Source organism: Monodelphis domestica, chromosome 6 (genome assembly GCF_027887165.1).
Source record: "Monodelphis domestica isolate mMonDom1 chromosome 6, mMonDom1.pri, whole genome shotgun sequence".
In the NCBI taxonomy this organism is placed as follows: domain Eukaryota; kingdom Metazoa; phylum Chordata; class Mammalia; order Didelphimorphia; family Didelphidae; genus Monodelphis; species Monodelphis domestica.
This window is the reverse complement of record NC_077232.1, coordinates 221,376,556-221,398,989: the sequence shown is the minus strand read 5'-3', so window position 1 is coordinate 221,398,989 and position 22,434 is coordinate 221,376,556. Positions and strand designations below refer to the sequence as shown.

Here is a 22,434-nt window from a genome sequence, read left to right as displayed (position 1 = left end):
AGCTGAGTTCTGGCTTGAGTGACTGAAAGGTACTTGAGGATTTATTACTGAAAGTTACTTGAGGAGTCAGTCTGGGGATTTCTTGATGCCAGGTTTTCAGGGTCAAGGTCAATCTGGAAGCTTCAGAAAATAAGGCTGTCTATGTATATGTTTATGTAGTACTATATAATATGAGTATGCATATATCTTCTATGTGGATGCAGAGAGAGAGAGAGAGAGAGAGAGAGAGAGAGAGAGAGAGAGAGAGAGAGAGAGAGAGAGAGAGAGAGAGAGAGAGATCAACACAATGTCTGGCAAATGATTATTCTTTCCTGCCATGCCAGTCAAAGTCCCCTTCTGGGGTCCAGGTCAATTCCCTGAAGGCAGAGAAAAGGGAAAGAGCTAGGGGATTTCTATCCTCTCTGGTATTCACTTCTTGGCAAACCCCAAAGATACAACAAATGCATTAACATGGATGGCTTTACAACACTTTCCCAGATACATAACTGGGAAGTATACCCATTGTCTCAGGTGTCTTTCACTGAGAGTCATGCAGAACCCTGGGGACAGAGCTAGAGATCAGAGCAATCTTTCCTGGAGTCAGGCACTAAAGGCACCATTTCCTGACTAGTAACCTAAGTAACTCCCATCATTATACAACCAATTACAGAAGTTTGCATCCTAGTGCCCTTGGCATAGAAGTGATAGAATCTTTAAACGCCTTCCATCTCTACAGTCTTCTTCCCCTGCCCCCATTTTACAAATGAATTTGAGGCCCAGAAAATGACTGCGAAATAATTGAAACCTAAGCCACTGTCTCTGAAGCTAGTATTCTTTCCAACATACTGTACTTACCACTTTATCTTTATTTTTTAAACCAGGGCAAAAAAAGGTCTTCTTTCTGATACAAGAAATATTGGTTCATATTTTCAAACATGGAAACTGTGTATGTTCCAAATACCAGAGGATATGGGATGAGGATTGGGTGGAATGGAGTTTCTTTTGGGGAGTCACATTCATCCTGCCATTTAAACCCCTCCAGTGTGGTTTCCATCTCTACCATGCCAATGAAACTGTTCTCTTAAAGGATATTAAGGATGTCCTGTTGCTCAGATAAAGTGACTTTCTCAGTCATCATTCTCCTCAGCCTCTCTGAAGCATCTTGACACTATTTTGTGGATTCTCCACATTTAATAACCTTCCATAGATTCAATGATGCTTCCTTCCTTTCTAGTCATTCCTTCTCTATTCCATTCATCTTTTTGCTATGGCCCTCATCACCCCAAATTTTTAATCAGCACCCATATGCTACCTCCTCCACAGCTTCTTTCTTGATTAAAACAAACTGAATGGTGAAGTGGAGAGAGGTAGTCATAGACCTAAAGTCAGAAAGATTTGGATTTGAATCCTTTGAATCCCACCTCAGATACCCACTAATACATGTGGCCCTGAGCCAAAATCACTAATCTCTCTGGCCCTGTTTTCTCTTAAAGAGATAAGGACATTGTCCCTGACAAGACCATTAAAGTCCCTTCTGCTCTAAAGCTATGCTCCTATAGCTTCCTGGTTTTCTGACTTCTTAAACATTCAGAGCCTAAGCCACTCCATTAATCCATTGGTTATAGACTGGCTTATTTTTTGTTGTTTTTCAGTCATTCTGTCATATCTGACTCTTCATAATCCTGTGGTCTATAATGTACCAGGCTCTTCTATCCTCCACTATCTCTTGAAGTCTGTCCAAACTCAGGTTCACTGCTTCCATAACACTATCTACTCTTTTCCCATCTTTTTCTTTTCCAATGAATCCTGTCTTCTCATTAAAGTATCCAGCACCACAATTTGAAAATGTCAATTCTGTAGCACTCAGCTTTCCTGATACTCCAACTCTCATAGCCATGTATTGCTACTGGAAAAATAACTATAGCTTTGATTGTACAAACCTTTGTTGGCAAGGCGCTTTTTAGTATGTGGTCCTAATTTGCCTTAGCTTCCTTCCAAGGAACAAACATCTTTTAATTTGATGGCTGCAAGTTACTGTCTGCAGAGATCTTTGAGCCCAAAATGTAAAATCTGACACTTCTGCTATTTCTTCTACATTTGTTTGCCAGGAAGTGATGGAACCAGTTGCCAGGATCTTAGGTTATTTTTTTTTATGTTAAGCTTCAATGTAGCTTTTATACTCTCCTCTTTCACCCTCATCAGGAATCTTCTTGTGAGGAACAAGATAATGGACTCCTCATAAGTCCATATAAGGAGTAAATAGAAAAGAAAATTGAGTTAAGTTTTACATTCCTAGCTTGAGTTCCTTTTCCCCATATCCATGTCAGCAGGACAGTGTGAAGAACACATGATAGGTTAGTCTTTTTAGAGGCTAACAGGTGAAGTTGCTTTACTTTCATGTGAATGATTGGGATTATAAACTGTATTCTGATCAGCTAGTTCTAGATTATAACTCTCATAATTTTCCAATGATCAATAAGGGAAGGGATTGATTCATGTTAATAAAAGGGAGCCTGAGTGATCCCATTCCTTGTATTTGCTTGTTGGCTGTAACACTGGCACATGAGTACCTATTCTCAAGAAGATGAAACAAAATAGCCTTTGCCACATTAATGCCAAGTTCAAGATTCTTTTGAATAGGTGGTTGTTCTCTCTTCTTAATTTTTCTTTCTCTCATCATAGAGGCATCATTTGCGTATCTGAGATTATTGATATTTCTCCCACCAACCTTAATTCTGTCATTGGATTCATCCAGTGTGGCATTTCTCATGATTCTAGATGATCTTCAAATAAGTTAAATAAATAAGATGACAACACATAGCTTTATTATAATCTTTGTGCTCTTCAACCAATCAGTTCCTTGTTTAGTTCTAACGGTTCTTATTGACCTGCATACAAGTTCTCCAGGAGATAAATATGATCTGGTACTCCCATCTCATTGAGAACTTCTCACATTTTCTTGTGATTCACATAGTCAAAGGCTTTAGTGTAATCGGTAAAGTAAAGATAGATATTTTTCTGGAACTCTCTAGTTTTTTCCATAATCTAGTGAATGTTGGCAATGTGGTCTCTTAGTTTCTTTTCCTCTTTGAAAATCAATAATCACATGTTACTGAAGCCTACTTTGCAGAATTTTAAGCATAACCTTGCTAGAGGGTAAAATAAGCCCAATTGTTTGATCATTTGAACATTCTTTGGCACTATCTTTCTTTCAGATTGAGACATAAACTGATCTTTTCCAATCCATTGGCCACTGTTGAAATTTCCATTGCATATCGAGGGCAGTAATTGAATAGCATTATCTTTTAGGCTTTTTAAATAGTTCAGATGGAATTCTGTCACCTTCACTAGGTTTATTGTTAGCAAAGCTTCCTAAGGCCCTTATGACTTCCTTCTCCAGCATGTCTGGCTCTAGATTAGTAACCCTCATGGTTATCGGGGATGTGAAGATCTTTCTTGTATAGTGTATACACTTGCCACCTCTTTGACTTCCATTAAGACCCTACTACAATTGTCTTTTATTGTGTCCATTTTTGCATGAAATGTTTCCTTGATATCTCTAATTTTCTTTTTCTTGTCCTTTCCATTCTATTATTTCATTCTATTTCTCTGCACTGCTCATTTAAGAAAACCTTCTTCTCTCTCTCTTTGTGATTCTTTGGAATTCTACATTCATCTGGGCATATCTTTCCCTTTCTCCTTTCCCTTTCCTTCTTTTCCTCAGCTATTTGTAAAGGCTCCTTAGATTGTTATTTTGCTTTCTAGTGTTTCTTTTTCTGGTTGTTGTGGTTGTTGCTGCTGCTGCCTCCTGTATAATAATATGAACCTCTGTCCAATTTTTCAGGCACTCTTTCTACCAGATCTAATCCCATAAATCTATTCATTATTTTCACTTCATATTCATAAGAATGTTATTTATGGCATACCTATATGGTCTGATGGTTTTCTCTACTTCTTTCAAGCTGTCAGAATTTTGCAATAAGAAGCTCATGATCTGAGTTGTGATGGTCACATATAATCTCAAAAACTATAGATAGAATTATATTTGATTGAATCCTAGGCATACTATTTAACAACCCAGTAGTACAAGTCTATGCTCCAACGATTGGTGCCTAAGAAGCCAAAGTTAATTGGTTCTATGAAGGGCTACAATATCATCTAGAAATAATATCAGGAAAAGGTATAACACTTGTCATAAGGGATTGGTAAATCCTAAAGTAGGAAATCCAAAGATAATCAGAATAATGTTCTAGTTTGGCTTCAGCATACAAAATGAAGCAGCTAGGTGGATGGAAATCCAGGCCTGCGGAAGGAGGTGCTGGGTTCAAATTTGGATTCAGATTTCCTAGCTGTGTGATGCTAGGCAAATCCCTTAATTCTAATTGCCTAGCCTTTACTGCTCTTCTGCCTGAGAACCTATACTTGACATTGATTCTAAGACAGAAGACAAAGATTTAAAACAATGAAGTAGAGAAAGGACTAATCGAGTTTTTGTCAAGACAACTCATTAGTCATAACAACTCTTCACATGAACATCACTGAATGATCAATACTGACTTATACTATCCTCTAATTAGTTCTTGCTTATAAATCTTGTCTCTTCAATCAGACAATAAACTTCTAAAGAATGGGGACCAAATCTTATATCCATTTTGTGTTCCCCAGAGCACCCTCATGTTATGTACATTTTAAGTACTCAATAAACAAATATTTTTTTTATTTGATTAACCTAAGCTAAAAGGAATGGCACTGGGAATAGAAAAGGGTTGTTAACAGGATCTTTATTTGCCTAGTCAACAATAGTTCTTACTATCTTCCTTGAGAAGGACAGCATGGTAATAACATTACTCAACATTTAGATCCTGCTTCAAGGTCAGCAAGCATTAACATACCTTGTCTTATTCTACCTTCACAACCACACTGTGAAGTACATAACATGGGTTGCTGATGGATAGATAAATAGATGGATGGATGGATGGTCAGAGCAAATGAACTTTTATTAAGCACTAACCACTGAGTTTACAAATACAAGAAAGCAAAATTGTCCCTGCCTTCATGGAGTTTACATTTAAATGAGGGAAAACAACACAGAAAGAGGAGCTATAAGAGGAGGGAGATGTATTTTCAGAGACACTTAAGCACCTACAAAGCAAAGTAGAAATCATTTGAAGAGTGAGTTCAACTTTGAAGGAAATAATTGTGGCTGGGCCCCTCCTGAAATTGTGGCCTTGGTGAGGGATTCACCAGCTGAGACTCAAGATAAGAGCTTTCTCACAGATTGAAAAACAATCTAGCCAATAAGTTGAGCTGCTTGATTCTACAAATACTATATATCATTTCTCTAACACTTATTACCTTTATAATGTTAAATAAGTCAATTGACCTTGCTAGGTCTATTTCCTCATCTATAAAATGAGGAGGTTGAACTAGCTGACTTCTGAGAACTGTGTTCATTTTACAGATGATGAAGTTAAATGAGGCTCAGAAAAGCTAAACAACTTATTTATGTTCACACAGCTAAATATCAAAGGTAAAATTTGAACCAAGGTCTCTCTTGGCTCCAGTGGAATTTAGTTCATTTTTCTCTGCTTCTCTCTCTCTACATGGGTAACATGGAATATTCATTGAATCCAGAGTGAGGAGATCGAGGTTCAGGTTCTGACTCTGATCCCCACTAGCTGTGAGAATTTTTGCAAATCAGTGACCTTTTCTGAGACTCAGTTTCCTTAGGAGTAATACTTAACATTTTTTACGTGACTTAATGCGTAAGGTTTGTGGAATGAACATCTTCTGCCAGCAATTACATGTGAGCTACTACTATGAATTACTTCAGGAAGCTTTAGTTTTTATTTGGTGATTCACAAAACTGGAGGTGGTGAGAGAGGCACATATGGAAGGTACACTGAGAAAGGGGATAAGAGATGGGAATGCAGGAAAACATTCAAAGGGAATAATCTATAGTTTGAACTTGAGTCCCTGGAAAATAAAATATCTTGACCAATAAATCAACTGAGTTTTTAACTTCCTATAAAAATGGCAACAGCTTTGGAAAAAGAAATATTTGGGAACATGGGAGAATCCAACCTCCTGACTAACTAATGTGGAAATGATTATTTTTAATAGCTGGTAAAGCTATTTACTGGTAAAGCGGAAGAGATGAAACCTTAGACAGGCACTAGGAATATGACTAAGGAGAGGATTATTTCTCCAAGTACATCAGTGAACTGGTCAGCATAGTGACTCAGAGCATTCTGAGCTTTTAGCTTTCTGGAAATTTGGAATCAAATTATCAGTGTGCTCAACAAGAAGCTAAAATGGAGCTAATCATCACATCCACTAAGTGTACCAGCCCTAGCTCTAAGCAAAAGAGGTGACTGGCAATCTGGAACACTCCTTAGAATAATGTCTATAAGTACACAAAACAAAATACAAATGTTCACAAAGGAAATCAGTTATATTGAAATACAGTTTTAAAAAATAAGTAAGTTTGTGGAACTCAGATTAAGAACCCCAGATCTAGATAAATAATGTCACTCTCAGTCAGATCAATGATCCATCACATCAATTCTAATTTCCTCTCTAATAGTGATGCAAAATATGGTCATTATTCTATCCTCCTTGTCTATGGGTAAATCATTTCAACACTTTTATCGCCTCATCTATTCAAACAATATAATAATACCTGTACTATCTATATCAAAGGGATGGTTATTGTGAAGGACATTCTTTGCAAACATTGAAGAATTATACAAATGCTTTGCCGTCATCATTATTATTTTCATTACATTGACTTTAGTGCCTGAACTTGATCCTTGAAAATAAGTTGGGGTCTTGGGAAAAGAGAAGCCATTTTGTTTGCTAACTTTATGTCTTAGCTATGAAATTTCTAACCCTTTTCTCTAATACAAAAGTAAGGCTAGAATCAAAGTCATCCTTGGATTAACTCAATCCTCTTCTATCATGCTATGAGATACTTTTTGCCCCTGGACACAAATTTCAAAGCTATAACTTTAAGTTTCTGATCCTCTCTGTTCCTGGCTGCTGCTTTGGGAACCTACAGCTTTAAAGAATCTAAGAAGAAGAGAGACATGGCCCAGACCCTATCAAGTTATGCCAGGGATTCCACATGAGTAATATCAGTCTGGATCTGGGCACATTTTATTTTTTAACTTTAATATTTCACTCTATTAACTCTTTTCAGCTATAAATAGCACCAGTTAGGAAGCCATTTTTATTTCATTCATAAAACAAATTCATAAGAGTCATGTCCCATTCCCCATACATTCCCTGTTGGCTTAAAATACATCTCTTTCTTTGGTCAAAATTTTCTTTTTTGGAAAATCCAAACCAAACACTTTTGTTTTTATTATTAACTACTGCATCACAAAGTTCTTAGTTCTTCTGGGACAGTGTCAGCAGTATTTGTGGGACACCCACATTTGGATATTTGTAGGTCAAACCTGACAACAATCAAAAGCAAATGACAGAATGATGAAGAGTCATTGTGGTCACCCAAGTCATATCAACTATTGGTGGGTGATGATCTAATCCTAAAGTATTTCAACTGGTCCTCTTAGAGGCCTGACTTAAATGGAGAGAGTGATAGTTAAAAGACCTATGGTTCAGTCCTAGCTCTTCCAGAATCTTTGTCAAGGGGTAAGTCACCACTTCTGATAAGCTTTTCATACTTCATCTTTTAAGTGAGTGAATTAGAGTGGGAATTCTCAATCTTGTTTGGTCTCATGTATCTCTTTGGCAGTCTGGTGAGACCTATAGACACCTCACGAAATGTTTGCTTTTTAATTCATAATTGAAGGAAAAACTATTTTGGTTAGCAAAAAAAAAATTATTTTACATTCAAGTTCAGAGATTCCTTGAAATCTATCCACAGAACTCTTGATCTAAAGGATTTCAAGAGTCCCTTCTAGATATAAAGCTTTGATCCTCCAAGGGAAAGCTCTAACCTCAAGCAGTGGACTTGGAAATACAAAGCCTATCAAGTAGCTTTAACTTGGTAACATATTGTATTATCATTAATAAGCAAGGAGCCTACACAAAATGAACTCGAAATTAGTCATAGGTTTTTATACAGAGTTAGAACTGATCTGGACATCAGAGAACATCTAGTTCATCTCTTTCATTTTCCGGCTCAGGTAAGTGAAGCCCAAGCCAGGAAGCAGCATCCAAATTCATACAGCTATTTTGTGACAGAGGCAGGAATAGAACCTACTTGGGTTCTGGCTCCCAGACCAGTGCTCTTCCCACTATTTTTTATAAATGAAATAATAAAAATTAAAGGAGAAACGAATTTATAGAGGTCTGGGATTGACTTTTTAAATTGAGACTGGAAAGCCCAGAGTTCTAGAAATAGGGCATGTGATAAGTTGGCATCTGTGGAGTACTGTCAGGCCAATAGGAGGGCCTGGTGAACTTTTATGGCCAGTATAAATATTTTGAGCTGCAAGCATCATGACCACCTGATATCTTCTTTCCTCAGGATCAGCTGCTTGGGGGCCGTGTGTGGCCAGAGCCAGGCACATTTGAGACTTGGATCTCAGTCCTAACACACAAGTTCCAGCAGCCATGTCTGTGGAAGAGGAAAGCCGTCCTTTTGCCCAGCAGCTGTCCAATGTCTACTTTACAATCCTTTCGCTTTTCTGCTTCAAACTCTTTGTGAAAATCAGCCTTGCCATCCTGAGTCACTTCTATATTGTGAAGGGGAACCGCAAGGAAGCTGCGAGGATAGCAGCTGAGTTCTATGGAGTGACCCAAGGGCAAGGTAAGGCTCTGATAATGCTCTCTGATTCATAGCAAGTCAGCTTTGACTCAGGTTGGCTTCCTGGGGCTCCTTTGCTCTTCACAGATTTCTTCTGGGGGCCAGCTTCAAGGCCAGATTTTTGATTATTCATGAAAATGTTTGTGAGCTCACTCCTGGGTCGTTTCATGAAGGAAAGTCTTAGTTTGTTATGTAAACCCTTCTAGTTAGTGTCCCTGCTAGGCAAGACAGGGAACTCACGCCAAGATAGGTTTAACGGAAGTGTAACAACAACAATTGTATCATTTCCCATTAAACACCAAAAGACTGTAATCATTCTATTTTGCCTAAACATAAGAACTTAACTTGGACAGAGATCTTCAAACTCATTTTACCTACCTAGTGGATCTTGGACTTCTTCTTTAATCATATTCTAACTCAAGTTAATTCAAGGGACAACTCAGGCGTGTACAAAGTTACTGAAATTGGAGGTAACTTGGGAGTCTAGCTAGAGTGGTAGATTATTTGTGAGATCATTCTTTTGAGTAGAATATAGTATAAAACTACCAAATTAAATAAATGAAACTCCAGCTTCCAGGACCCACAGCAAGTCCTTTTTTTTTTTAAATAGTTATTTGCTATTGCTTCAACTTGTGAAAAATAGATGACAAGTTATGTGATAATATGAATAATTAAGACCTTATGTCTGGAAAATGATCCTCATATTCTAAAAATTGAATTCTGTGACCACATGTGAATCAGTAGTACCAATCTTAGACTTTAATGGGTATCATGAAACTATGTTTGTATATGACATCAGTCCAATTAATATGTACAATCAAAAGGTTTATGTGTCTATCTCAATAATGATGTCAGTCCTTTAGACTAATATTTGATTTGAGCAACAGAATTACTGGAAAACTCCAAATTCTAAATCAGCAAAAGTTTAGATTTAAGACTGGCATTGATGGAGAGAGAGAGAGAGAGAGAGAGAGAGAGAGAGAGAGAGAGAGAGAGAGAGAGAGAGAGAGAGAGAGAGAGTTCATAATAACTTAAATCAAGAGCATGTTATTCTTAGCATCTATTGTACTAACTTTTGTCATTGGGTAGCAAAGTCTATTTTCAAATGTAGGTTATGTCAAAGAACATTGTGTGGGAAGCTGAATGAAAAACGGAGAACCCTAGTAAAGTTTGGGGCATGAAGCTATACAGTATATAAAGTTGGCCACAATATTGCATTTGTTACTGAAAAGGAGGCAATTTAATTTGTTGCTAAGACAGTAGGTTGTGGTAGATGTTGCAAACAATCAATAAGTTTTCTGTTACTGAGACAAACCTCTCTATTAACGTGGGATATTCTTTCACAAAGACAAAGGTAAATATTTGCCATTGGCCTGAAGGAGAGGACTAGAGGAAAGGAACCTCAGCAAAGTCCATTGTGGGAGACACTATAACTATCCAAATGAAAAGGGGAGGGAAAAATAAGTCACTTCTGTGTTTACTTTGTCTTCATGCATGACACCAGGAAACTGCTTGTTTGGCTTTTTCTAGGCTGGATATTTGGATAAAGTTGACTATGTAAATGACTGATTGGAGTTTTCCCTTTCTAGCTATACAGTGTGACTCCAAAGTAATGACTAATTTTATGTGTGTGGTTTGTAAAACTAGGGTATTGGCTTTTAGTGCCACACCTTGTGTCTTACATTTCAGTGTGGGAAGGCCTGGGAGAAACAAAAGAAATTTCTGTAAGTTGAAATAGGTTACAAGAGAGACCTCTGGAGGTCCTTAAAAATAGAACAGTTTCTCATCTCTGGTATGGCTTAAGCAGAATTCTGTTTGAAGCTGAGGGATGGCTTAGATGACCTCTAACATTCTTTGATTCTAGGTGGTTAAATTATGTGCAGATAAAACCACCAACTGATATCTAAACTGTCTTCCCCCTTTCCTATTACCACTTGGGAGATCAAATGATAGAAAATATTAATTTAATTGTTGAGTATTTGGATCTTTTAAAAATCCTCTGAATTAGTGGCTGCTAAATAGCCCAAAAGTAGATAGACCTCTGGGCACGAAATCAGGAAGACCTGAGTTCAAATGTGAATTCAGACACTTACTTTCTGTGTGATCTTGGGCAAGTCAGTTAGCCTCTGTTTACCTCAGTTTCCTCATCTATGAAATGGGAATAATAATAGCATCTACCTCATAGAGTTGCTGGCAGGGTCAAATGAGATTATATTGGTAAAGTAAATAGTACATTGCATAGCACACAGTAGACATTTCATAAACATTCGCTTCCTTTCTAATTGACATACTTCAAGTCACTTGGTACAGTGCCTCTAGAATTAGATTTAAGTCCAAATCCTACCTCTGACATTCATAATCATGTGGCCAAAGTGCTGGGCAAGTCACTTAATCTCCCTGTGCCTTGGTTTCCTAATTTGTAAAATGAAGGAGTTGGATTAAATGGTCCCTTCTAGTTCTTTTTCCCTCTCTGCCCTCCCCTTTCTTTTTTCTCTGGCTCTCTCTTTCCATTTCTGTTCCTCCCTCAAAAAAAAAAAAGTCAAACCTAAATTCAGTGCTTTCTTTGATCTTCTTAATCAGCTAATCAGCCTTAATTGTTTTTGTATAATCCAGCTGTTTTCCATCTTCCTAAGGGAAGATTATCACCTTCATTCCATTTCAAATTAAGTTTCTTATTCTGACTTTCAAAGCTGGCCAAACCCATTCCCCAACCATTTCTGAAATGAACATGCCAAATTCTCTGAAATCTGAGATGTCATTGCATGTCACTGCATGTAATCATTTCTTTCGTAACCACAGTAGATGCTGCTGGTGACATTCTGGATGTCCTTTTCATGAACACAGTAGCACTTGGGTATGAAATAAATGAACCCATTAATTTTGTTAGATACCATCTCCTATCAGATCAACCTTTTGGGGGGGAGGGAAACAGAGGGAATCTTGGGGCAGGTGCTAAGTAAAAGATAACTTTTATCCTCTGAAGATTTCCTATGTACCTTCCAATGAGTATAAAGACCAAGATGTGATACAAAGAACATCCAGAAAAAAATTATAAAGTTACCAAATTGATTCCCCCAGAATCCACTTGCCATTGCACTGAATTTTACCTTTGGAAGAAAAAAAAGGCTTCATTTCTCTACCATTATAAAGAAAAAAAAAAACCCTCTTCCTTCACCCTCCTTTCCTATATAATGAGTAGCCCTAGCTTTGTTCTCTCCTGGAATATTTGCTGGACCCCCTAGCCTCTACAAATCAAAAGTCTATTCTTAACGTTGTTAAAGTTGTCATTAGCTTTTGAGACTAGCAGTTGGAAAATGAGATAGCTACCCAGGAATTCTAGGCAGCTTTTAACTTTATTCCTAACTGGTGGAGAGACCAAAGCAGCATGTGACACACCGTCCTGTCCTTCAGAGCACTGATATTTGGTTATTATAAAGGTTGTGCCCCATCCTGAGACATTTGTATACAATCATTGGACAAAGCTATGAAGAAGCTGTTTCTCTACTTTTATTGTCCTAATGACAGCCTGTCAAGAAATTTTTGTCCTCTACTGATGAATAGTTTTATTCCAGTGATAACCCAGGTTCTGAAAGAAGGATGAACGTTCTTTAGAAAGTCAGTGGACAAGGCAAAAATGTGATATAATTATCTGTCTTTGGAGTTGTGGTCTTCTTCTAGTTCATTTCTTCCTCTCTGTTTCATTCCCACTCTTCCTCCTTATCAGCCACCCTGTGCCCTCTTCTCTTTTCTCCTCCTCTGATCAAAATCTAATATCAAGAAATTGTCAGCACAGAGTTTTAAAATTTTAATGTAGATTTATCATCTTATTTCAGAATCATGTTATCTTTGGCCGTATTTCCATTAGACTGGAAATTCTTGAGGGCAGAGACTGTTTTTGTTATGTTTTTGTATCCTCGGCCCTTTACACAATACTTGGCACAAAGTGGGTGCTCCACAAAGACTTGTTGACTTATTTCTGATTGCAGAATAAATGTCACTTCCTCTCTTAAAAAAAAAAAAAAAACTTCAGGCATCAGTGGGAGCAAATAAAAGAGAGAGTTCTTTGGAGCATCTACTTTCATTATATCTAAGGCCCTGAAAATGATTCAAATTTAGCTTTCCTCAAAAAAAAAATGTATTGAGGAAACTCCTTATGTCAATTCAAATCAGTTCCTAACCTGAAATTTATAGTCTTAGGGAGTTACCTGAATGCCTGAGAGATCAAGTGACTTGCCCAGTTAAAGCTAATACTGTGTGTGTTAGAGAAGAGTCTTGAAGAAGATGAGGAGGAGGAAGAAGAAGAAGAGAAGGAAGAGGAAGAGGAAGAAGAAGAAGAGGAAGAGGAAGAAGAAGAAGAAGAAGAAGAAGAAGAAGAAGAAGAAGAAGAAGAAGAAGAAGAAGAAGAAGAAGAAGAAGAAGAAGAAGAAGAAGAAGGAAGAAGAAGAAGAAGAAGAAGAAGAAGAAGAAGAAGAAGAAGGAAGAAGGAAGAAGAAGAAGAAGAAGAAGAAGAAGAAGAAGAAGAAGAAGAAGAAGAAGAAGAAGAAGAAGAAGAAGAAGAAGAAGAAGAAGAAGAAGAAGAAGAAGAAGAAGAAGAAGAAGAAGAAGAAGAAGAAGAAGAAGAAGAAGAAGAAGAAGAAGAAGAAGAAGAAGAAGAAGAAGAAGAAGAAGAAAGAAGAGAGGCTTTTGGTTGTTATGTAGGAAGGTATCAGAGGTCACCCCTTTCTTCCTGTCTACTGCAGTCCAAGTGGTCCTGTCCCCATTACTACAGTGGCTTTGCTAACTCCTCAGGTCTCTGTACTTGAACACACATAGTCCAACTAAATGCATCTTAAAATATCACTTTGAAGGAACACCTAGCACTCCTTGCCCTAACTGCATTTTGTAAAACTTGTCTGAGGTAGAAAACATGCTAATTATGGTTCTGCTCATGAGCTTTATCTCTCAAACCAGTTTTCTCTCCACAATTTCCAAGCCCAAATCCTAAGTTAGTCTTGACTCTTTTCTCTCTTCTTCTCCACCCACATCCAAGTCCTACCTATCAGTTCTTCCTTCATGTTATCTCTCTTAATTATTCCTAAATACCCATTCCTATTGTTACCACCCTTTCAAATTGCCATTCCTACCCTTTATTATCTCACTTCAAAATTAGTTTCCTCACTGGTCTTTCCACCTCCAGGTTTTCCCTTTTCCAATCCCTCCCACATGTTCTGACAAATTAGTCTTCCTAAGGTAAAACTTTGTGCCTGCCATAGGCTATTTAGAAACCCACAATCTCTCTGCATTACTTACAGAATAGAATTTGTATTCCAAACCTTGACATTCAAGGTGTACCACAATCTGGCCCACAATAAAGTCTCTCTTTTACAAATTTATATTTCTTACCAACAAAGTAACTCTGTTCATCGTCTGTACTTTCCCAACTCCAGGCACAATGTATACATTCCTGTTTCTTTTGCTCCAATTTTATGCCTATCTAGAGTGGTCTTAATTCTCATCTCTACTCATCTTAGCCAGTTGGTAGATAAATTAGTACTTATTAAGCACCTTCTATATGCCTTAGCAAAGGCACTCTACTAAGCACCAGGAAAACTCATTCTTTAAGACCTAGATCAAATTCCATTTTCTCCCAATAACCCCAGTTTACCAGGATCTCTCCTTCCTCTAGTTTGCAAACTCCTTGAGGGCAGAGATTGTGCCTTAAATTTCCCTCTCAGGTCTAATCCTCAGCAAATTATGACAGATTGTCCATAAATTATGTTGAAGAAAGATCCTCTAACCTGAAAAAGATCCTTTTCTGCTAAGGTTGTTATTGTTATTTTTTTTCAGTTATCAAGAATGTTTTCCTCCTTTTCCCCTCCTTAGTAAAAGAAAAGAGAAAGAAGGCGAAGGTTATGTACATGTCTATCTATCTATCTATCTATCTATCTATCTATCTATCTATCTATCTATCTATCTATCTATATTTGTGCAATTGTATCTACATATATACATATAAACAAATAATTCAGTTAAGTAAAACAAATTCCCACATTGGTCATGTCCAAAAAATTTGCATTTCCTTCTGCATATATAGCTGATCACCTCTCTGTCCTGAGATAGGGATCATGCTTCTTCAGGCTATCATGGTCCTCTGGAACCATTGGAACTCTGGAATCAGAATTTTTAATTATTTCAAAGTTGTTTTTTTTTAAAGTCCTGTTATCTACATCATATTCTTGGTTTCATTTCTAACTAGAATGTGATGCAATAAAGCTATCTCAACTTAAAAAAAAATAAAGATAACCCACAATCCAAGATAGGTGTTCACCTCAGAGAGTCATGCCGAGGGTTTAGGTTGGACAAAAAAAATAATAATAAAGAGGAAAAAAGGGAAGAGATGGGGGCTATTGTATGAAGGGAAAGCAGATTTAATATTCTTTTTTCCCTTATCATGAAATCCTAGCCAAGGTTTAAAAACAGCTCCACAGATTTGAATTTATAGCAGCAGATGCCAACAGCAGCAGTAATGTCGTTCAGCATCTATTTCTAAGCAGCAAGTTGGTCCAAGCTGCTTCTGAAGGGCTAGTAGGTGTTGATTTGTGTGTGAGCTTAGCTCTTCTAGGAAGACTTGTCAGTGATGCTATAATGAAAAGTTACTTCAGAAAACAAGTGTATATAGAGACTCCTCCTCTTTGCCCCTTTCCATTATCTAAAGGTAGAAAAATACCAGGGAAATGCTAGACTTTTTCTGTTTTGTTTTTTTTAAAAAAACATATCTACTGGACTTGGGAGGAGATAACAAAATAAGCATATCCATGCCTCAAGAGAAATGTTATTCTGTAAGAGATTTGACACCCTAATGAATGGTGTGACCAAATAGGGGAAAATTTTAATTTATTTAAAATTATACACTCCCCCCAGCAGCTCCAAAAGCATTTTGTTGGCGAGAGCATCACAGCATTTTAAATTAAGGAAGGAATCTAGGAAGGAAGAATGAAGTTGAGAAATGTCTTGACAACTGTTATTTTGGTTGGAGAATGTCAAAGTAACTTGTGATAGCTGGAGAGGGGTAGCAAGATAGAGGAGATTGGTACCACTCTCCTTATGGCAGAATGGAAGCTGTACTTCCACACATATTTACTCTTCTTAACCTATATACCCAGATCTGTTTCCTCTTATACTCTGATTTATTACTTATTCCTAATTACCTACTCCTATACTTTAATTTTTTTCTTCTTTTTTGCCTTCTACTTTTTTCCATACCCCCCACACCCATACAAAAATGTTTCTTCCAATTACTTTCTGGGTATTTATTTTCACACTGCCATAGATCTAGAGTTAGAAGGGGCCTTAGATATCATTTAGTCCAAACCTCTCATTTTACAGATGAGAAAACTGAGACCCAGGGAACTTAAAAGCCTTGTCCAAGGTAACATCAATAGTAAGCATTAGAAATGGAATATGAGTCTAGGGATTCTGATTCTAGAGCTTGCACTCTTTTCACAGTGCTAGGCTAGTTTTGCTGCTAAAGAATTTCAACCAGAAAAAGAAAATTTGTTTCTATGTTCATGAATCTTTATGAAATGATGCCTAGCTGGTAAAAAAAATGTTACAACTGGATTGTCTAATATTCCTCAGACTCTATTTTCACAGGAAATGTTCAGTTTTGTTGTGCATCAACTGAAAAAAAAAAACCCTACCTAGCAACAAACAGGATAATGGACATTGAGTTCCTACTTCTAATTTTACTATCTCTTTTGACTGACAGAGAATTGTTAGAGGTGGCCAGTTGTTAGAGGTGACCATTTTTCCTCTTCCCTTTCCATTAATCAAGTTCCTTCAGCTTCATTAAATTCACTGTTGTGTGTGCACATATGCACATATATGTTATAGGCAAATTTTTGTTATATATGTACACACAATAGGAAGAGAGAATGAAAGAGAAGAGACAGAGAAGGGACAGAAAGAAATAAACAAAGAGAGAAAGACAGGCAAACAGACAGAAACAAAGAATAGAGATAAAAAGAGAAAGAATAAGAGTAGAGAGAAGAGAGAATGAGAAGGGGAAAGAAAGAGAAAGAATATAAGAAAGAGATAGATGCCTTGTCCATGTCAAGCATTGCAGTATTTGCTGTCCATTCGTTTGTTTGCTTGTTTTTATCATTCTTGTCATTTCACTCCTGAAGAACACTTCTAATGAAGAATTTCTCCTACCATGCAGATGAGCACCTACTCTGTAACATCTTAAGAGAGGTGAGAAGAAGTATAGTAGATAGAGAATTGTCTTTGGAGTAAAGAAGCCCTGAGTTCAAATGTGAACTCTGGTACATATTGGTTGGCACCTTGGAAGTTCATTTAATCTCTTAGGGCCCCAGGAAATCCTTTAAGAAGATAGGAATATAAAGACAAAAAAGAGACAGTCTCTCCTCAAAGAACTTATTTTTTTAAGAAAATAATATGAACAAAAAAGGAAATACAAAATATGGTGTGGAAATAAATTAAGACATTAAACATTTGGCATTTGTTTTGGGGAGTGAGGAAACTATCAGCTGGGGGTATACGGTCTAGTTTCCTGCAGAAGTTTACATTTGAGCTAAATTATGGAGGAAGGTAAGGTTTCTACAAGGCAGAATTGTGGAGAGATTTCATCCTGAGCATGGAGGTCAACCAGTGAAGAAGAAGGGCAGGGAGAAAAGAAATAGAGTGTGTTATGTACAAGGAGAGGCAAGGTCAATTGGCTGAGCAAAATAAAATGTGAAGGTGAGTTGTACTATGAGCTTGGAACAGTTGCAGAAAAAGAGTCAGACTATGATGGATTTTTAAAGCTGAATGAAGAGCTTCCTGAACCATCAAAAAAAGAACCTGGAAGCAGAGAGACTGCTGAGGACACTATGACAATAATCCTGGTGTGAGGTGATAAAACCTTGACCTGAGGTTAGGTATAAAGCAGACAAATGTGAAAGCTATTGCAGGGGTGAAAACTAACTGAAAATGAGGGATAAGGAAGAGTGAAGAGTTCAAGAAACTTGAAGAGGGGCCAACTTTAGGCTATTAAAGGGATGTTGGTGCCCTTGGAATTAGAGAAGTTAGGAAGAGAGAGGAGAGTTCTATTTTGGATATATATGTAGAATTTGAGATAGCTTTGGGATATATAGTTGGAGATTTGGGACTGGAATTAACCAGCCAATGGGGATATGGGACTGGAGTTACAAGGAAGGATTAGAGATGGATATAGAGTTCTCAGAGCCTCTTTATTGGAATTATTGTTGAACCTATGTGAGATGGGGGTAATGAGATCATGAAATGAAAATGTAAAGAGGTGAGGAAAGGTCCCGGAATAAAATCCTGGGGGCATACCCACATAGGAGATAGAACACAGATGATGGTATAGAAAGGAGAGTACTATGCATCTAACAATGGACTAGGTCTTTTGGGAGATACAAAAATAATTGGCATGGTTCCCACTTGCATGGAACTTTGGGGAAAGACATTTTTACATGAATTAAAGAATTAGACATAGAACAGAAGGATCATTAGTTTAAAAGTACACAATAAAATGCTAAACTGAAATTAATTACATATTAATATGGTATAGGCAAAAAAAAGGATGATAGCAGATATAGGCTGGAGTTGTCAAGATAAGCTTCAGAGGGAAGTCGTATTTGAGATGGTCCTTCTTATTGTTTAGTTGTTTCAGTTGTGTCTGACTCTTCATGACCCCATTTGGGGTTTTCTTGGCAAAGATACTGGAGTGGTTTGCCATTTCCTTCTCCATTTCCTTTTCCAGGTAAGGAAACTGAGGCACAGAGAATAGAGTTTTGTGATTTGCCTAGTGATACACAGATAATAAGTCAAGTTTGAATACAGGGAGATAAGTCTTCCTGACTCCATCTCCAGCACTATTCACTGTGCCACCTAAGTGGCTCTGGTGGTCTTTAAAGGAATGTTAATATTAAGATAATTAGAGAGAAGTAGGGAAAATCATCCAGACAGGTAGAGCAATATGAGTTAAGTCAAGAAGGTAGGAATGAGCAGGCTACATCAAAGACCATATGTTGGGACTTCTGGCCAAGATGGTTACGTGAAGTGAAGAGGGAAGCCTAGGTCCCCAAAACCTATTCTAGTAAAAACCTAAAAATCACACCAGATTGAAATGAGATAGAAACTCAATGAAAAATTAGAGTAAATGGCTTTTTCCAGCTCCTAGGGAGAATAGGAAAGGGTGCCTCTATCAAAGCCCCAGGGGAAGCAGTTTTAGTAGCCTTTCAACAACTACCAGAGACAAATGATCCCACATTGCTCTGAATTTCAAAGCATCAAGAAAAGAGGGTTTCTAGCTCTACTCAGAAAGCCCCAGGATGATTGTAAAGCCACAGGAAGTGTGTATAGCAAGTAAAGCATTATGGCAAAGGATGTAAACATATCCTTTTTAAAGCAAATAGTTAGCCTCTAATTAATCTAATTTGTGAATCTGAATTTACACATAATGTATTTGCTTAAAGTGAAGAACACTTATACAGAGCTATAATTTGGTGGAGAAATAGGTTCTTTGCCCAACAGGACCAAAATTCACATGGGGGCACTAATAGTTTATTACAGGTCCTTTATCTTCATAGAAACAATACAGCTTAGTACCTAGTTAGCATCAGAAGCTACCAGATGGTAAATTTAATAGATTTCCATTCCTACATGGTATCTCCCCCAGCAATTGCCTCATCTAGCTTTCCTAGGGGCCTCTGTCTCTCTATACTATTCTATATTTCATTCTGTCTTCATTGAGAGATGACTTCCTATCTCTTGCCCTGGGTATAGTTTGGGGTATGTTTCTCAAGCACAGATTTTTTTAAACCCAGTTTTAGTTGTGTACCTATATAAGCATCTCTTGATCAATTAGACAATCAGGTGACATGATGTATATACTCAGTCTTGAGTTTAAATCTTTTCTCAAACACTCACAATCTGTGGTTAAATCATTTAACCTCTCTGTGCCTTAGTTTACTCATCTGTAAAATGAGGGAGTTAGATTTGATATCTTAAGATCTCTTCTGCTCCACATCTATGCTCCTCTGAAATACTGGCTTGTTTCAACAACAATAAATCTATTCAGGAAACAGTAAGTGCCTATTATGTGTCCCATAGTATGCTAGATACCCCCTGAAAAAAAAGGAGAGTTTATACCTTTAAGTAGCCCTCCTTCTACTTTGTGGGAACAACATACACTCAAATAAGTACAAATTATATACAAATAAATACACAATTTAGAAAAGGGAAGGTGCTCAGTAGATGGGAGTGGATCAGGAAAGGCTTCATATGGGAGATACAGAGTCTTTAATGGAAATAAGGATTCTAAGGAAGGGAGACCATTCTTGGAATGAGGAGCAAGAGCTTGGATATAGGCAGAGAAGAGAGAGATGGAACATCTGTATGGGGTGATGTGAAACCTCTAGTAGCTCAGTAATATCTGAGAAGTAATGTGAAATTAGTCTAGAAATATAGATTAGAGTCATATTAAGAAAGACTTAAACTGCCAAAAAGTTTTAATTTTATCCTAAAGACAATATGGAATAACTGAAGTTTCTTGAGCAGAGATATGACATATTTCTTCATACTTTAGTACTACCACCAATTTGATAATTATGTGGAAGATAGACTGGAAAATGGGGAGAACTTCAAGAAGCAAGATGCATTAGGAGACTTTTATAATGCAGATTAAGGGTAGTGAGAACCTTATTTTGAGGATAAATACTCTGTGAGTCTAGAAAAGGGGATGGATTTGAGAAATGATATGGAAGGATAGTATTTGGCAACTGGTTGGATTTGGGGGAGTGAAGAAGTATAAAGAGTTAAAGATGACTCTTTAGGTGCAAACTTGGGAAACTGTAGAGTCACATCCTCAAAAGATAATGGGAAGTTAGGAAAGGAGTGAGTTTTGGGGGAAAGATAATAATGTCTGTTTTAGACATGTTGAATTTGAGATTCCTACAGGACTGATAGTTAGGTGGTATATGTTAGAAGTTGGAGATTAGGAGAAAAAAGAGCTAGATTTGATGGAGAGTCATCAACATGGAGATATTAAGATAAGACTTGGTAGCTCAGAAAGACAGAATGCAGAGAGAAGAGAAAAGGGTCCAGGACAGACTCCTGAATGCTCATGTCAGGTCTGTTAGAAGAACCTGGAAAGTATAGTGTTATGAAATCCTGATAAGAAGAGAGTATAGTAAATAGGGGCAACTAGATGACTAAGTAGATAGAAAGTCAGATCTGGAATTGGGAGGACCTAGATTCAAATCTAGCCTCAGATGTTTCTTAGCTATGTGACCCTGGTCATGTCACTTGACCCCAGTTGCCTAGCCCTAACTACTTTTCTGCCTTGGAACCAATTCTTAGTTCAGTTTCTAAGACAGAAGGTAAGGATTTTTTTAAAAAAGAAGAGAGTAAATAGGAGGAAACTATTGGTCAACAATATGAAAAAGAGGTCAATACAAATGAAAACAGAGAAAAGGCAATTAGATTTGTGCTAACTTGTGTTTGGTTCTTTTCTCTGATAATGGAAATCAAGATCGAACACTGCCAATTTATTCATAAAACAACTTGGCTTACTATGTAGAGTTCATAGGCTAACATACCACCCCCTCTGGAACTGATCTTGCCAACAGTCTCAGAAACATTAAGAGCTTCTTGGAATCCCCTGATTTCCACACAGAGAGACTTTTCTCCTGGAACAGAGCCTCTCTATATTCCTAATACTGAGTCAGGCTAACCAAAGGCTCCATGATGTTTCTATCAATGACAAGATCACAGAAGAGCAGCACCTTAGTCCTGAGTCCAACTTCTAGTCTCCATGTTTGTGCCTGTGTTCAAACATGAGAGGACAAAGTACTATACACGAATGGCTTGGAGAAGATCTACCTCCATCCCCAATAACAAATTATAGGGGATCCCTCAGCAGAATATGGTAGATATATTAGGGGACTCAAAATGAGAATGAATTGGGAGCCAAATTCAAACACTTATTAGCTTTGTGATCCTATGCAAATAATGTCATGTATGTGAATTATGTGAATCTTGGTTTTCTTCATCTATAAAATGAGAATGTTGAACTTGATAATCTCAGGGGTTCCTTCCAGTTCAAAATCCATGATCGTAGGTCCTCTCTTCCCACGCTGGATTTCAAGAGTTCATGTAAAGCAGTGAATCTACTGCCACATTCCTCTTTTCCTTTAAATGTAGTTCTGTCCTTTCTCACATCCTCTTCCCATTCTTGAATTTTTGGGTTCTTTCCTTCTTATGACTCTCCATCTCTCTCATGTTTCTTTCTATGCACTATCTTCTCTCTAATATAGACAAAATTATTCAAATATGAATGCTGCATCTCCCAAGTTCACCCACAATATGACTTTTTGGAAGTAAAATACCATGAGCCTAAGCATCTGCTACTTAACATCTGACCTTAGACAAGTCCCTTTCCCTTTTTGGGCCTCAGTTTCCTGGCATTTGTAAAATGAGGAGGTTGTACTAGCAGGACTCTAAGGTCCTTTCCAGCTCTAACTGATCCTCTGATATTTCATATAGAAATGACTTGGCACATTTCTACATATATCCAAGCTTGGCTGACCCCACATTTTCTATGATTGGAATTTGGTCTTGTTGATGCCATGAAATGAACATTGCTTATTTTCTTACCTTTCTTACATTGGGTG

General features: G+C 37.4%; 1 protein-coding gene across 2 annotated transcripts in view; it reads left to right on the top strand.

Moving 5' to 3' along the window:
• The window catches only part of ASB5 (ankyrin repeat and SOCS box containing 5), a 90,380-nt gene that overhangs the window by 10,996 nt on the left and 56,950 nt on the right, over positions 1 to 22,434 (top strand). For both annotated transcript variants that reach the window (XM_007496089.3, XM_001364823.4), the window contains exon 2: positions 8,477 to 8,758. In XM_007496089.3, the coding sequence (XP_007496151.1) occupies positions 8,563 to 8,758 (196 nt within the window). In that variant the 5' untranslated portion in view covers positions 8,477 to 8,562. The remainder of the gene's footprint in view (positions 1 to 8,476; positions 8,759 to 22,434) is intronic.